This window comes from Adiantum capillus-veneris, chromosome 13 (genome assembly GCF_014529385.1).
Source record: "Adiantum capillus-veneris isolate H3 chromosome 13, ASM1452938v2, whole genome shotgun sequence".
Taxonomy (NCBI): Eukaryota; Viridiplantae; Streptophyta; class Polypodiopsida; order Polypodiales; family Pteridaceae; genus Adiantum; species Adiantum capillus-veneris.
Genome location: NC_140943.1, coordinates 97624297 through 97641044, shown reverse-complemented (window position 1 = coordinate 97641044; position 16748 = coordinate 97624297). Strand labels below are relative to the sequence as shown.

The window sequence follows — 16748 nt, the reverse complement described above, 5'->3', positions numbered from 1 at the left end:
GTCCGAGATCTCCTATCGAGGTCTCTGGCTTTCGTCATGGTATGGATGCTCTCATCACGAAGGAGTGCCTAGATGTGTTGTTCAACAGACTGCCTTCACTAGAAGATTTGTTGTTTCTCCTCTCTCAGGATGTGATATGATTTTAGGCATGAAATGGTTTTGTGAAATAAACCCTCTCGTTGATTGGGAGGCTAACACTTTAACTCTCAATGCCAAAAGTGATTCTCCTACTGTCTTTCATGGAGTGGACATTGTTCCTTCTCCATCTCTCATTGCTAATATGCAGGACAAGGTTGAAAGGATGCGGGATAAGGAGATTCTCTCAATCGCTTTTTCTCCACAGCGTGACACACAGGATTTGCATGATTATGAGAAGGATGATGATTTGAAGGATAATGATTTGCATGATGATTTGGATGACAATGACAAGCATGATGATTTGCATGACCAAGATGTGATTTCTCACAAGCATGATAAGTTGCATGAAGATGATGTGATTGTTCACGAGGATGATGTGTTAGTGGATGCTTTTTCTAACGAAGCTAACCTCATTGTAGATTCGATCAATCACCAAAAATCGATCTTGGCTTTCGAGTCGAGGTCCACAGATTCCCCACAAGAAGATTCAATAGATCCCGAAGCAGCGATCTTGGCTCTTGAGCCTTGGTCAAAAGCACCCTCACAAGAAGTATTGTGTGTTCGCATGATTGATACGCACGCATTGTTCGAGTGTTTCATTCGTGACGGTTTCCTGTATTTTAGTCAGCATCATTATGTGATCCCTTTTACTAGGCATGACATATTGTATATTGAGCACGTTTCTCTCATGGATGAGCACGAATGTATGCGGATTGTTCATGAAAAGCTGAAAAGTTTGTATGTCAGGAAGTCACATTCCATGTCTCTTCCTTGGCATGACACAGTTTCCGAACAAGCACATGATAGTATGAGCACCAAGCATGGGCATTTCCGTTGTGAATAGCCACAGTTGATTGCTTTAGATCAAAAGAGAAAGATTCGATCTCATTGTTTGCATGTGTTTGATGAACGGGTTGTCACTCCGTCTCTATGTTCATCTACATTGCATACACAGTCTTTAGCAAAAACAATATTTTTTTCCTTCACTTTACATAGAATGGGTATGTTCATGGTTTTGTGTTGGAGATGGTTTACGAATTTTCAGCCATGGAGATTCTTGAAGACGAAAGACGCCGGACTCTAGACGAAGTTGAAGCATCGAAGCAGCCACAGAAGACTTTGTGTCGCTTTCCGCGTGGCCCAAAGAAGCAAGCGTTTCAGAGCTTTATGAAGTTCAAGTACCGCTCGACCCACACAACAGAGTGGGCCGGCGAAGAGTCCCTTCCAGGATTCCGGATGCTATTGGCGATCTCCCTCGACGCCATACAGTTCGGTACCAGTACCTCACTTTGAAAAGGAGGGGATGTGACGTGACACATCCAACCTTATGTGTCCGTGGACAAGCTACACCATAGCAGGCTTCAGTCAGTTCAGTCAAGTCTAGATTAGCAGTGATCTGGCACTTTTGTGAGTCTATTCGTAGACCATGCATGCCCAGTCACTTAGCATAGATGCATATCCTCCGGTTGCACACAACATGATCATCGAAATTCCCATCAGAATCCATTAGCATCAGTTAGGGGAATTTTCCAGTGCATTTAGCCTATTTTCCTATTTTTGGTTATTTTCACTTATTATTTTTAAGCGACTTTCCAACAAAAGTAGGTAGGGCAATTTTGCTAAGTTAATATATAAGCAAACCCAAGTTAGCACTTTCTGGCAAAAGAGGCAGTAGAAGCTTCCCGCTCAACAGGCAACTTCTCAGCAGTACCCCCCCCCCCCCCCCCCCCCCCCCCCCCTCGCCGGGCCAATCTCCACCATTGGCGCTTCCTCATTTGCAGATATCGCCTTCATCACCTAGATCCCCCAGCAGTGCAATTTCCTCCCTGTGCTAGCAGTAGAGATTCTAGCGTTTTTGCTTGCAAAAACGCTGCATGACCAGCCCAGCGTTTTCTTCAAAAAAACGCCAGCCCACTTGCAGATTCAGCGTTTTGTTTTCAGCCTCAAAAACGCAGCAGAACTTCAGTACCTTCAGTGTTTTCAACAGGTGCAAATCTGCCCTAAAAACGCAGCCTAGCAGGTGCAAGACTTCAACGTTTTCATTTTCAGCATGACCCCCGACATAGCCGATCATTTTCAGCCATCAAGACAGCAGTAAAACAGCCAGTTTCAGCCCCGAAAACAAGTCCACAAATTCAGCCAAAGAAGATCACAGATTCAGCCATCGAGTCGTCGTCGTCATCGGCATAGTCCCATTGCATCAGTCCATTGCATACGCATTGTACACCTTTGTGCAATCAAAGTAGACCACTCTCGCCGACGAGAGTGGGGCCTTCGGAGGAGGGTTTTACAACCTCTCGGGTGTCGTATCTCTTCTCTCTCCTTCTCTCAGTCTCATTCACTTGCACGCACAATATCCACTCACTTTGTTCGTGATCATAGCACTCTCCATAAGACAGAAAGCTCTCTCTTTCTCTAAGAACTAAAAGGAACCTTGAGCAATGAAGATCACTAATCTTGAGAAAATACGACATTCATTCCGCTGCACCTTACATTTTCTCTGGGTGACCCCACCTCGTCACTGTGCCTCTATGGAGTTAATTTCCTAGTATCCACTAGCTTATTAAGTGCGGCGAGGGGACCTAGATGACTTCGAGTTGAGGCTAGACACTCTTTTACTACTGGAATTTCAGTGCCGACCAACTTCCTGTACGGGTGAAACTACTGTTTCACACTGGCTATACAATGTCCGGCCATTTGCAACTTCAAAAAGAGGGTCTCAAAAATTAAACAAAAATCATCGAAAAGAAACCAAGAACTAAGGTTAGCAGTTGCCACGTCCTCGTGACAGTAATTAGCCATTGCTACGTCCTCGTGACAAGATGACTGCTTGAGGTTTCATATGATGGGTCACGTGAGGTATTGTCCTAGGGAGCAGCTCAGAGTCTCAGGGCTTTGCTCTGCGTAGCAAGTGGCTAGAGATCAAAAGGGTTAGAGCCAGCGACGATTGTAAGGTGCAGCGGAAGTGGATAAGAACTCCGAACTGTGCTCAAGGGTTCCTTTTACTTACGAAAGGGAGAGCCTTCCGTTATTTTAGAGAGAGAGTGCAGTTATCACAAACAAAGTGAATGCTACTATGAATGAAGGTGCTGAGACTGAGAGAAAGAGAGAGAAGAATACGACACCAGACGGTTCTCAAACCCTCATCCAAGGGTCCCCCTCTCTATGGTGAGAGAGGTCTATGCTATAGATTGCACAAATGTGGTACAATGGTCTAGATGCAATGGACTTGCCGACGATGTCGACGACAGTGACGACGACGACGACGGGCTGAAAACTGAAAATGCTAGGGCTGAAATGCTGAAATCTGCAGAATGGGGACTTTCTGTTGGATACTGACACTCTGTCGGTGATGATGGCGACGACGACGACTCGTTGACGATGCGCTGAAAACGCAGATGCTGAAATCTGAAATCAGCGGGCTGAAACTGTAATGGAAATGGCCTATGAACTTTGAGAATAGCGGAATTAAGAGAATTAGAGTGAGCATTTTTCGGAGATTACTTTGAGAAAATAGAGGGCGAACTTAATTGATGGTAGCAATAGTAACATAGTACTTAATTAACTTGACATGAACAATACTTTTGCAAGAGAGAGTATTAGAGAACATGACAATAGTTGAGGACCGGATTTACTTGGGGCCGGTTCTCCCTCCAAAAGGCGTTTGTATTATAGATTCTCTCATCAATAGAGACTTGGTACAATACAATCTTTGTGTTCCTTGTGACCTTGGTGATGCTATGAAGATGGAAAGCTTCATGCGTCACCAACATAACATAAACTTTGTAAAAGCATTAACCATCCTCGGCCTCTGTCCCAAGGCCTCAAACACCTTTGAAGGTGGAGAGAGCTAGCAGGGATTGAGGGTAGGAAAGAGGAAGAAGAATCATGCATAGAAGAAAGAAATAGTTCCTCATTTATCATCACTCTTCTTGCTTGCATAATAGCATAGTAATGAAGATGAAGAAGATGGCAAGCTTAAGCATTGAAGCATGGCTCTTGGTTGGATTTGCATTCCATAGGCAAGAGTGTTGGTGTAGGCTCTCAACTTTTCAACAAGCTTGGAGAAGGAGATGGAGCTCTTACACTTTGCACTCCACACAATGAGAGAGTGTGTGTGTGTGTGTGGGAGAGTATACCCTCTCTCTCTCTCTCTCTCTCTCTCTCTTTTAATTATATCATTTGGACATGTCTTCTTTTTTCTCTTTGAAAGAAAGAACTTAATTATTTATTTTTAGGCATCTAAATTCTCATTGGACCTCTTTAAAGCCTATCCAATAGGACTCAAGCACATCATAAGGGCCATATGGGAAGGATCATGACATGTGTCTTTTATGTTTCTTAAGATATCATGTTTGAATTGAACACTTCAAGCACCTAGTCATTTAAGCATGGAAACCGTCTATGCCTTTTGAGAGTTTATGTTTGAATTGAACACTTTAAGAACCTTAGTCATTTAAGCATCTTATTTAAGCATGAGAAGCTCCTCAAGTTTGGGAAAGGTTCCCACAAATACTTTAAGCCCTTTAGTTAGCAAGCACTACAAGCACCTCATGCTTGGGTAGGGTTCCCACCTCAAGGTCAACCCTAGCTTGCCTAAGGTCAAAGGACTTTTTAACACTAACCTTTGGAGGTCTTTAGTGAAGCTAACCCTAAGGTCTTTTAAGCTCCATTAGATGTACGTTGCTCTTTGATAGAATACCTCCTTTTGGGTCCCTATTGAGATGTAACCATCTCTCCTCTTGGTCCCTTGCTGAGGTAAATCTAGAAGCACTTATTGCACCTTGCTCTATGGTAGACCGTCTCTTTTTGGATCCCTATTGAGATGCAACCATTTCTCCTTTGGTCCCTTGTTGAGATAGGTGTAGAAGCACATATCTATATCTTAACTCTTGTTCTTGTTTTATCTTCCCATATTAAATGATCAGTTTAATATGAGAAAATCATTTGGTAAAGTTAGATATTATATTTTATGACATTACCTCTCTCTTCAAATCATAGTCGTCTTCGACTATGAGGTAGAGAAGATAAAGCCTATGTCACAAAGTGATGACGTGGCTGGCCTCTGCAAGAAAGCCTAACCCTAAAATTAGAAACACTAATTTTGTTGAAACCCTAACCTTGAAATTCTGACTGGCTGGCTGCATCGTAAAACACGGAATGACTGTAACGTGGAAAGTTGTACAGAATTCAGTGATTTGCGGTGCATATTGCGGCAGATTTGGACAGCTTTTAGGCCTTGCTTTTCTATGCAAATTGCAAGCGAGAGACACCCAGCTTTTGCTTTATTTTATTAAAGCCTAAGAGAGAGAAACCCTCTTTGCTTTATTTCTAGAGAGAGAGAGAGAGAGAGAGAGAGAGAGAGAGAGAGAGAGAGAGAGAGAGAGAGAGAGAGAGAGAGAGCAGTCTTCTGCTTTATTTTCAGGAAGCTTTTGATTTCCAGCTTTTGGGCTCTGCTTTTGGCATCCCTTGTAACCTTTAAATATGTGGGTTGGCTTCTCACAACTCAGAGCATCTGGACACAGAGTCTGAGTGTGAGCGCCTGCCCGCACCTCTTGTACTTTGAACTCAGATTAATACAAAAAGAAATACTGAAAGGGGCGCCAGTCTTTGGGGCCAATATCTCTAGGCACAGAACTCCGCCGAGCAGTGTTGAATCAATTGTGAACTGTGAACTGTTTTGAAGTGGTTATCTGGTGCTGTCGCAGTAGATTCTTAGTCTGTTACAGTGGTATCAGAGCACGGACGATTTCTCTTCTACGGGAAATCCGATCCCAATTTTTTTTCCGCGGCACCTATGGCTTCAGGCAAAGATCAATCGACTCCCTTTGCATTCGGAGATGCGGGAAGGGATCACAACGAAGATTCTGACAAGGAGTATGGCTCGCCTCGGCCTACTCAGGCGGAGCGTCGAGAGATGGAGCGTCAACGATTGATCGGCGACGCAACAAAGATGATGCTTAATTTTGCCAAGGACCCGAAAATGGCAAAATATATGAGCAAGACCTCTTTGGAGGAAGTGCATGCACAGTGGCAGAAAACCACACCACCCCCCCAAAACCCGCTCTCAAGAAACCTCCTGCTCCCAAGAAATATACAGAGAAGGAATTAGAAGAGGTGGTTGATGTACGAATTGCTCAGCTTTTTGACGCGTAGAACAAAGGTAAGAAGCACGGCAAAAAGCGGAAGAAAGGCATTGACTTCCCGGGTTATTTGGGTCGTCAGTCAACTTTTGAAAAGGTAAGAAAGCAGAAGAAGCGTGAAGGAGTACCCAATTCTTCTTCTTCTTCTTCTTCTGACAGTTCTTCTAGCTCATTTGACTTGAGCTAAGAGGACCGAAAAGGCAAAAAGCGAAGCAAAAAGCAACGCTTCGGCAAGGGCAAGAAAAAGGCAAAGAAGTCTAAATCTCGCCATGTGAGTGACAGTTCTACAGAGGACTCTTCTAGAGACAATTCAAACTCTAATGACCACAACTTTTATGCAAAGAAGAAGAATTTTCACAAAGCCAACCAGTATGACTTTCTGGAAGACAAAAAGTAAGAAAGTCCGAGAGTTTAAAGAAGGTGGACAGTCAATTAATTTTCAGGATATAGAGATGCTTCGAAGGCTTTGTCTTTTGTATAGCAGTTTGACATCGCTTTCACGGGAGGGCGTTACTCAGAGCATTCTAAGATTCGGAGAGCTGCCTCTTACTTTAAGGGGAATGCTCGAACTTAGTGGTCCACGCTTCTATTAAGCAAGACTGCGCCAGTTAAATGACTGAAATTCAAGAGGCTTTTTATTTCTTCTTGGTTGACTCGAGAGTATGAACGCGATATACGAACTGCTTGGAACCATCTTCGGATGACCAAGAAGGATACAGTGGACGCTTATTGCGAGAGATTCTGGAGCTCTTTTCTACCCGCCTCTGTATTTGAGAAGATCCCATTCAGGAACATATAGAGCGGTTTACCTTGGGTCTACCTACAGAGATCCGAGATCATTACTTGGAACAGAAGTCAGCTTCTATTCAAGAGTTGATGAGTCATGCGAAACGGGGTTTTGACATCCACTTTGGCAGTCAGACTTACCCCACCAATGAGATCATGACACAAAGAGCTGAACAGACTTCGACAAATGAAAGTAGAAAGAGAAAGAGCAACTCAGAAAAGAAAGATGCACGACCCAAGCTTACTCCTCAGGAGCGGGCTCGCTTCATTAGAGAGGGGAAATGCTTTGGATGCGGGGAAATTGGGCATATCTCCGCGAAGTGCCCTAACAAGGCACCGAATGAACAGGATGAAGAAATGTCAGAAAGTTCTAAAGCAGCTGAGAGACGTAGTAGAAAAGGCAGAAAAAAAAGCAAAACTGGTACCACATTGCGTGGGGTTGAACTGAATCAAATAAATGAAAGTACAAACTTTGCCGCTTTGGGGCAAAAAGATCAGGAAGCTCTTTTGAAGGAGCCAAGGCTAACTTCTTTTCACTTGGAATTGGCGGCTCGATTTGGAATTACGTCCGATAGGCTGAGGTCACAGGCCGAGGTAGTTCGAGTGGTATCCGGACGGGATGTTGCCATTACACTGAGCATTGGCAAACTTTGTTTGCAATGACAGGGGCGTTTAGGGCACGAGGAGTTTTACGTATTCGCCTTGGAAGGTTGACGTTCTACTCGAAATCCCTTGGTACCACAACAACGCCGTGGTTGACTACCGGGCCGAGAAAGCGACTTTGACAAATGAAGGGCTTAGAGATTGTACTTGATGAACTTCAATTTCTTTACTCACTTTTTTGGGAGATAACTGAACGATGGATAAAGGTCGAATATGTTTTGACATGAACGAAAGAACACCAAGATTTTCTCCACACTCATGCCGATTGCTTTTCAGAGGGCCTGTCAGCCGAGTTACCACCCGCTTGTCCTGAAGATCATATTGTTGATCTGATACCAAGAAGCACACGACCGAACCGGCCACCTTACCGTGTGATCCAAGCACAGAACGAAGAGATTATGAACCAAGTGAAAGACCTCTTGAAAAAGGGTCTTGTCCAGCCTAGTACTTCACCGTATTGCTCTGCAATGTTGTTGGTTTTGAAGAAAGACGGATCTTGGAGAATGTGCATCGATTATAGAGCTCTCACCAAAATCACCATCAAGAACAGATTTCCGATTCCTAGGATCGATGATATACTCGACAGCTTACAGGGATGCTCGTGTTTTAGCAGGATTGATTTGAAGAGTGCATATCATCAGATCCGAATCGCATCGGATGATGGACATGATTTTTTTGAGAGTACATGCTATGTGTTGGCACTTTCTTTGATGATATCATTGTTTTCTCCAAGAATGAGGCAAAACATAGAGATCATCTGCTGTAGGTCTTTCAGGCATTACGAAATCACAAGTTAGTGATTAATGCAAAGAAAAGTGAAATTTTCCTACCAGAGATACACTTTTTGGGACACATTGTGTCAGCAGCAGCAGGAGTGCAGATGGATGCGACCAAGATAGAGACTATCCGTGATTGGCCCGATTTGAAGAATGTCCATGAAGTTGGAAGCTTCTTGGGACTGTGTTCGTACTACAAGCGGTTCATTCGAAGTTTGCAGAGGTTGCTTCCCCTTTGCATATCTTGACACAGAAAGGGGTGGGGACACACAAAGGTGACTGCCTTTCAGACTTTGAAAGAGAAAATTGACTACGGGACCAGTTTTGAGTTTGCCAGACTTGCAGAAGTCGTTGAAGTATATTGTGATACTTGTGGTCGTAGTCTGGGTGCGGTCTTAATGCAAGAGGGCCAATGTCATTGCCTACGAGAGCCGATTGTTCTCAAGGCCAGAATTGACAGCACAGATTTGTGAGAAAGAGCTTTTGGCGGCTATCCATGCTCTTATTCAGTGGCGATATTACCTTCTCGGAGCCGATTTTACGGTTTTCACAGATGATGGGAGCCGATTTTACGCTATTTCTTGTCACGGAAGCAACTATTGGAAAAAGCAGATGCGGTGGGCAAAACTTCTTGTCACGGTTTACTTCTGGATTGTCCATGTGCAGGGACATAAGAAATTGGTGGCAAATACTTTGTTCCGAAGGCCGTTGGTTTTGGCTATTTCCGCGATACGTCATAGGAACTTTGAGGATATGGTCGGTCAGTAAGCCACTGATACAGATTTTGCAGATGTATTCAGTTGAATACAGAAAAGGGAGATAGTAGCGGACTATTCCATTGGGGATGGCTACTTGATCAAGAAAATCATGTTGTGCGTTACACAGCCGTTGAGGGAAAGGTCATAACCGAATGCCACTCTCCGCCTTTTACGGGTCATCGCGGCATTACTACCACCTTGAAAGTGTTGGGTCTAAAGTCCCTCTTATAGCCTCTCTTACTCATTTATTCATTCTTTTATACTTGGGTGTGTTCACACCCAAAGGCCATTTAAATGGTCATAAGTTTGTACCCTTACATAATAATAAAACATAGGGCTTTTAGTTGTGTGCCCAAGAAACACAATAAGAAATCGTACGCTCTCTCTCTCTCTCTCTCTCTCTCTCTCTCTCTCTCTCTCTCTCTCTGCAACAGCGTTCGTGCTCTCTCTCTCTCTGCTCGTGGGTTCTTCTACACCCATCGCTAGCCCCTCTTATCACTTCAAACTGGTATCAGAGCCAGGTTCCCTACTCCCGCGCGCATTCCCTCGCGAGAAATCTTCATTTTCTCTCTCCTGCGCAGTTTTCTCTCTCTAAAAACAGCAAGCGCAGGTGTCTTCTCTCTCCTCCCCGGACTCAAGGAAGATAATACCTCAGCCCACAAGTGCTTATATGTTGAAAACAGGTTGAAAACAAGTCATTTCGGGTTGTTTCTCTTCAAAAACAAGTTTTTTTTCCTGTTAATTACAGCAAGCACAAGTGTTACAGGTACATTTGGGACACTTTGGGCAACACCAATCCACCCGGAGAATTGGGGGGTTTTGCCCTATTTGTTGATATTTCTCCTGTAATTACACTTGTAGGCGTAGACTTGAATAATCTTGCACTAATGTGCAAAACCCCCAAGTTTAAAGTGACAACTTGCTGAAATTTACTGAAATTTCAGCAAATTGTGCAGTAACTTTTGGGGCTTTTGCAAATGTGATGCAATTCTGGACATTTTGTGTCATGTATTGCAATTTGTGGTACAATTGAGCAGAGTTTGAGACCTCTCTCACATATATAGGAGGTCTATTCCTTAAAGATTGCGAAGATGCATTGCTCGCAGCAAAACCTGAAAACTTGTCAGATGCAGATTGGGCAAAGGTGAACAAAAAGGCTATTGCTTCTATCAAAATGGCTGTGTTAGATGATGTGCTTACTTATATTAAGCGTCTTTACACTGCACATGCTATTTGGCAGAAGTTGACTAGTTCGTATGAGAATAAAACTCCTATTGACAACGACAGTCCAGTTAGAGCAGTGAGTGGAGGTAGAGACAGAAGCAGCCAGGCAGACACAGATAGATGCAGCCTCTTAAAATTTACAGGAGGGTGGATAAACCTATGGTAGAGGACAGTGAGCAGCCGCCAAATAGGTCATCAGGTGGGAGTGAGCATCGGCAGGAGAGAGATGTCCCTCCTCAGTAGTTGGACCAGCAGTGTGAGGTGCCAGATTTCCCTCTACCATGTGGCTGGCAGGTTTTTTCTATGCTGTAGGCTTGTGGAGATCTCCAGCAGGTCCTTTGAGGGTGGGGCTCCTGAGGGTTGATTTGTTCTCATGCTTTATTCTGAGGGCGGGGCCCCTGAGGGTTGATGTGTTCTTCCTGCATATTCTTAGAGATGGGGTCTTGTTTTTATTGGTTCACAGGGGTCATTGGTGATAGGGTACAGATTTCAGATGATGCATGATCGTCCTCGGGTAAAGTTAGCCGATAGAGCAGACTTTGATGGAGGCACATAGCTATATGGGTTAGGAGTTTTTCTCTCGTGATGAGTGCCAGCTGGATGATGACCAGATGCATGCGATGTTGTCAATAGCGAGCTTTCCACCTCAGTGGACACTGTCAGCAGTATATGGGCAAAGATAGTTCACAATTTACGCACCTGTGCCATATGTCAGTTGGCTGGCTGACTCGAGTATCCCTAGGGCTTGGTACTTACTACTCAGTAATACAGCCCTGCTTTTTGGCAAAAGAGAGAAGAGCAGCAGCAGCAGAAGAAGAAGAAGAAGAAGAAGAAGAAGAAGAAGAAGATGGAAGCTTCCCCAACCTTTCGTTTCACTGTTGAACTATTCATCTCACCTACTAACCATTCGGGCAGAAGAGACATGAATCTCACTCATGATTTTTTAAATCTTGTCGATAAAATTCAAACGGGTCTTCATTATTGTTCTCAATATCATAATTCTTTGTAATTGTTTTGCATTCATAGTCCAAAGTCTTCGAATTGCATTACGAAAGAGTAAGTCTGCACCTGTTTCAAAGTCATAGGGAATTCCTATTGAGGTTTGATCTTCAGAAGTAATCAGTGTGTAATCCAGAAATTGAGGTTTGATTTTCACTAAGTGTAAAATGACATCTTTCTGTATCATTTTGTAAATATGTTTTCTGTAAGCTCATATGTTAGACTCTGTGATTTTGGTTAGTCAGGTTCTTCCTGCTGCTGGTTGTAATATGAGTGAACTGTTTGGGAGCTTCCTCTAGGAAGTTTAACTGTTCTAGAATGCTTCTGACAGTAGTGAGCTTGTGTATTTTATGGAAGTAAGAAAGTTTAAGCTCTCATTACAGGGATACTGATATAACTTCCAAATTGTAACAGGCAAATTCTCACTATTATGCAATCATTGAACAAGTACGCAGTCTCTCTTTAAGCTCTCAGTTTAATTAGAAAGCACTGGCCTCTTGTTAATTCTCAACTCACGTTTTTAACTGATAGACCTGAATGTGATACGGCAGATAACTGAAGGAAACTTGTGGCTGAAGGACACAGTGGGCGTGGTACCAAGGAATGCCTGGGCTATTGACCCTTTTGGGCATTCACCTACAATGGCTTATCTTCTCCGTCGAATGGGCTTTGACAATATGCTCATTCAAAGGACACACTATGAAGTAAAGAAAATACTGGCTCAAAAGCAAAATTTGGAGTTTATCTGGAGACAGAGCTGGGATAACTTCAATACTACGGACATATTTTGCCACATGATGCCATTTTACTCTTATGATATTCCCCATACTTGTGGGCCAGAACCAGCTATTTGTTGCCAATTTGACTTCTGGCGGTTGCCAGGCTTCGGGTCTGCATTGCGCTGTCCTTGGAGGTATGACCCACAACAAATCACAATTGAGAATGTACAGGAGAGGTCTGAGACGTTACTGGACCAATATAGGAAAAAAGCTACATTGTATAAGACAAATACACTTCTCGTGCCTCTAGGAGATGATTTTCGCTACATCACCATTGCTGAGGCAGATCTGCAATTTGAAAATTACCAAAAGATCTTCAATTACATTAATACGCATCCCAAGCTGAAAGCTGAAGTACAATTTGGCACTCTTCAAGATTATTTTACAGCTGTCAAGGATGAAATAGATGCTCGAAAAGGTAAAGTGAAGGTTCCCTCCTTGTCAGGGGATTTTTTCACTTATGCAGATAGGGTGCAGGATTATTGGAGTGGGTATTATGTGTCACGACCTTTCTACAAGTCTGTAGATCGGATTCTGGAGGAAACGCTTCGAGCAGCAGATGTATTGTCCTCTCTCTCTCTGGCATACTGTCAAGCAATGGGTCAGGGTCACTTTCCTCTCTCAATTTCTGAGAAGCTGACAGCTGCTCGCAGGACGCTTGCGTTGTTTCAGCACCATGATGGAATCACTGGCACCGCGAAGAATCATGTAGTGGTTGATTATGCGAGGAAGATGCACTCTGCCCTTCTGGATCTGCAGGAGTTTATGGCAAAGGGAGTGGGTGTCCTATTGGGTAGAGATGGTTCACAAGGCATGTGCAGGGATGCAGACCTTGATATTTTCATTCCTGAGAAAGAGCAAAGATCCCATGATGTTCTTCCAGTTAGAAGGTTAGCTGATGTTGTTTCTGATCATGTGCAAAGACTGGTTATATACAATCCCCTTGAGGAAGAAGTAAAGCAGGTTGTGATGGTTCTTGTAGAGCGGACGGATGTGTGTGTATTAGGGGCTGATTGGGAGCCTATTGTGAGCCAAGTCAGTCCTGAATGGGGCAATACAAGGGAGATGGCGACTGGCAAGCATCGCCTGCACTGGCAAGTTCAAGTTCCACCCCTGGGTTTGCAAACATTCTTCATCTCTACTTCAGAAGCTTCACACTCCTGCAAGGCTGCAGAAGTTGCACAAATTGAGGTTTTTCATGCAACTGATTCTTTTTCTTGTCCCTCTCCTTATAAGTGCACTCACACAGCAGAGAAGGTCGAGATACAAAGTCAGCATATTACACTGGCCTTCTCGGTCCAGGATGGACTTCTGCAGGGCTGGAAAAACCAGAGAACTAGTATGGAAGCTTCCTTACAGGAGGACATAGCCTTCTATTCCAGTCGTGGAAGTGGTGCCTATCTCTTTAAGCCACTTGGAGAAGCTAGCTCTATGGTCAGTCCAGGTGGCTTAATTATTGTAACTAAAGGGTCATTAATGCAGGAAGTCTTAAGTCATCCGAAGAGCATTTGGAGTCCCTCTCCTGCGAGCCGCAGGGCCCGTGTTTATAACGGGGTAGACACCGTGCAAGGTTACATAGCAGAGATGGTATATCATGTGGAACTACTTGACAATGTGTACAATGATAAGGAGCTGATTGTGCGATTTAAAACAGACCTTGATACAGGAAATACCTTTTTCACCGACTTGAATGGTTTTCAAACCGTCTCTAGAGAGACTCGCGAAAAAATTCCACTTCAGGGAAACTATTATCCAATGCCATCACTTGCATTCTTGCAAGAACCGAAGGGGCGTCGATTTTCTATTCATTCGCGCCAAGCACTTGGTGTAGCAAGCTTGAAAAGTGGGGCTCTGGAGGTGATGCTTGATAGAAGGTTGACTCGGGATGATGATCGAGGCCTTGGACAGGGCGTTCTTGACAATCGTCCCATGGATGTCACCTTCCACCTGCTTTTAGAAGGCAACATCTCGTCTCTCCCAAGGATTGCTGCATCCACGCCTCGGGTGCCATCACTACTTTCTCATCTGGTTCTGTCGCAGCTCAGCTATCCCATGCACACTTTCTTTGCGAAGGCAGAGAATGTGACAGATGCCCATCGTTCCCGCCTGCAGAAAACATTCGCTCCCTTGGCGATGAAGTTTCCCTGTGACTTACATATAGTGAGCATGAAAGTGGCAAAGCCATTAGACGATTTGAGTTCTAGAGCCACTAAGAAGGCAAGTTATGCCCTCACCTTACAACGAAGAGGTTGGGATCATTCATATTGCAGGAGGGGACAGATGCAGTGCAGTAGATTTTCTGACAAACCCATAAGTTTGTCCGACGTCTTTGGCGAACTTCAAATTTCTACTTCAGTGCTCTCATCTCTGAACTTATTGCATGATGCCTCCAAGGATATTGGTCAGGTAGAGCCCTCTGGCAGGAAGCAAGGAGGAGGATTCCGGGAGTCCAAGGGGCTTATAAGTATGGCGCCTATGGAGATACAATCGATGAAGTTGGATTTGTCCCTAGATAAGGAGAGCCTGTCTTTGCAGGCTGGCTAACTTCTCTCGCTTACGGCTGTGAAGATTTTGAGGCTTTCTGATCTGACAAAATGACAAACTTCTTGGCAAGAGCTGTTGTGATCCTACTTGCTCCATAGAGATGGAACTAATCAGCAGAAGAATTCTCTTCATCTCCAGCTGGGTTTTGTAAATTGAGCTCTTTTGTATGGCCTAAACAGAATTGCACTCACTCATTAAGTTGAATTCATACAGTTGAGTAGTAGCCTTGTGGTATGGGTGTCACATCCACAGGGCTCTTGTGAATTGGGCTCTGCATCAGAAGTGTCCTTGAAAATTGGTACATCTGAATTGTAAGCCTTGTGAAATTTGCTCTATCAAGAAGCATACGATTCTCAATTTCTATGTCTTTTCTAACTGTAAGGTTCGTGGGCTGTCCTAGAGCCACCATGGAGCATGTCCCTAGTATAATAGGCATCCTATGTGGCATGTGTAGCATTGCCAAAAGAGGCCTTGGTGCAAGAGTCATTAGGCATGAATAAAGCCCCCTAAATATGCAAATTTGAGTTTGGCTCTTAGAATAGGTTGTTCTAAGTTGTCATGCGTGAGGTAAGGAGATGTTACCTCCCTAGTGCATCTTTTCTGTAGTCATTTCCACCTAGTTATCAAATTCATTTTGTTATACACTAGTCAATTTCTGTTGAGCCATTAGTGTTGTAATCATAATGTCATTAGTATGGATGCAACTCTCATTTATCCAATCTAAACATATGGTCTCAGAGCTTGCATGGTGATTAATACTTGCTAATCATTTCTCTTTGATCTTAGCATCTATAATAAGCACCCATATTGATTCAAGTTACCAATGCTTGGGCATGTTCTTGGATCTCATCCTTAAGTCACTTCCCTTCGTGTTGGTTGGGATTAATTAGTGTGTGTGTAAGTAGTGAGTTACGTTTGCATTCAGGGTTAATAACATAATAAAGCCTCTTTTAAGCTTTGGTGTCATTTTGTTTATGCTGGACATAGCTCTCTATCATAGCTCTTGGATGAGCCTCTAATCACCCAAGTACTGAGATCGTCAACACACACTATCCTCCCTACAAGTAGGGAAATCTCTTTTTTGATAATAATGGCGAAGGGCCATTGTCCTTTTTGGGGCATCCGGTTGTAGTTGCAATGAGACTTCAAGTCCGCGAACGACCGCTCTGGTTCTCGAGTTTATCAAGCCGCTCCCGATTTGATCCACAACAGCTCGAATTGAGAGAGACTTCCAAGTCCGGGAATGGCCGTGTTTATGCAGCCGCTCCCAATTTGGTCCACCACAGCTTCACTTTTGGTGTCCTACTGTTGTGCTCCCAGCCAACTGCCGACCATATTTGACCCCATTTCGGGTCCTTAGGGGTTCATCCAGCTCGCAGCCATGCTTACCCAAAACCTTCAAAGAAGGCTTAACCTCTTACTCCATTCCGTAAGACCCTTGTTCATGCGGCAGGAGAGCATCCATGGGGCATTGACGAGGCACCCAAGAGCTCATTTTGAGCAGAAGGTGTGAATTTAATGGGGTCACAAAAGCTTGAAAGGGTGTTTTTGTTACACTTGTTATAATTCGACATGAAGCCACTTCTGAAGCTTATACAGTTAAGCAACCAAGCACAACATTTATTTGCGTTGTATGCATAAATGACCTTATAATTGTGCCTTTGTAAAAGAGGATAGACATTGGCCCTTTCTTGGAGAGTCTCTTAAAGGCTAAGATTGCTCTACTGGCACAATGAAGGAGAAGGGTATTCCTCAATTTAATGGTGAGGGTTTCATATTTGGCAAACCAAACTTAGGGGAGATTTGATGAAGAGGGCCTTATTGGTGGTAGTCATAACACCCTTAACCAATCAAGAGGGTACACAAACTAGAGCAATGGTCGTAGTAATTGTAGAAATGGAGAGCAAGCACTAGACATCATCATTAATTATGTCCATT

General features: G+C 43.8%; 1 protein-coding gene across 1 annotated transcript in view; it reads left to right on the top strand.

Annotated features, from left to right (window-relative positions):
- GMII (golgi alpha-mannosidase II) overlaps positions 1-15169 on the top strand; it is a 46871-nt gene extending 31702 nt beyond the window's left edge. Inside the window, exons 3-4 of the mRNA XM_086527092.1 lie at positions 11902-11934; positions 12039-15169. Of these exons, the coding sequence (XP_086383218.1) occupies positions 11902-11934; positions 12039-14810 (2805 nt within the window). The 3' untranslated portion in view covers positions 14811-15169. The remainder of the gene's footprint in view (positions 1-11901; positions 11935-12038) is intronic.
- The last annotated feature ends 1579 nt before the right edge of the window (positions 15170-16748 follow it).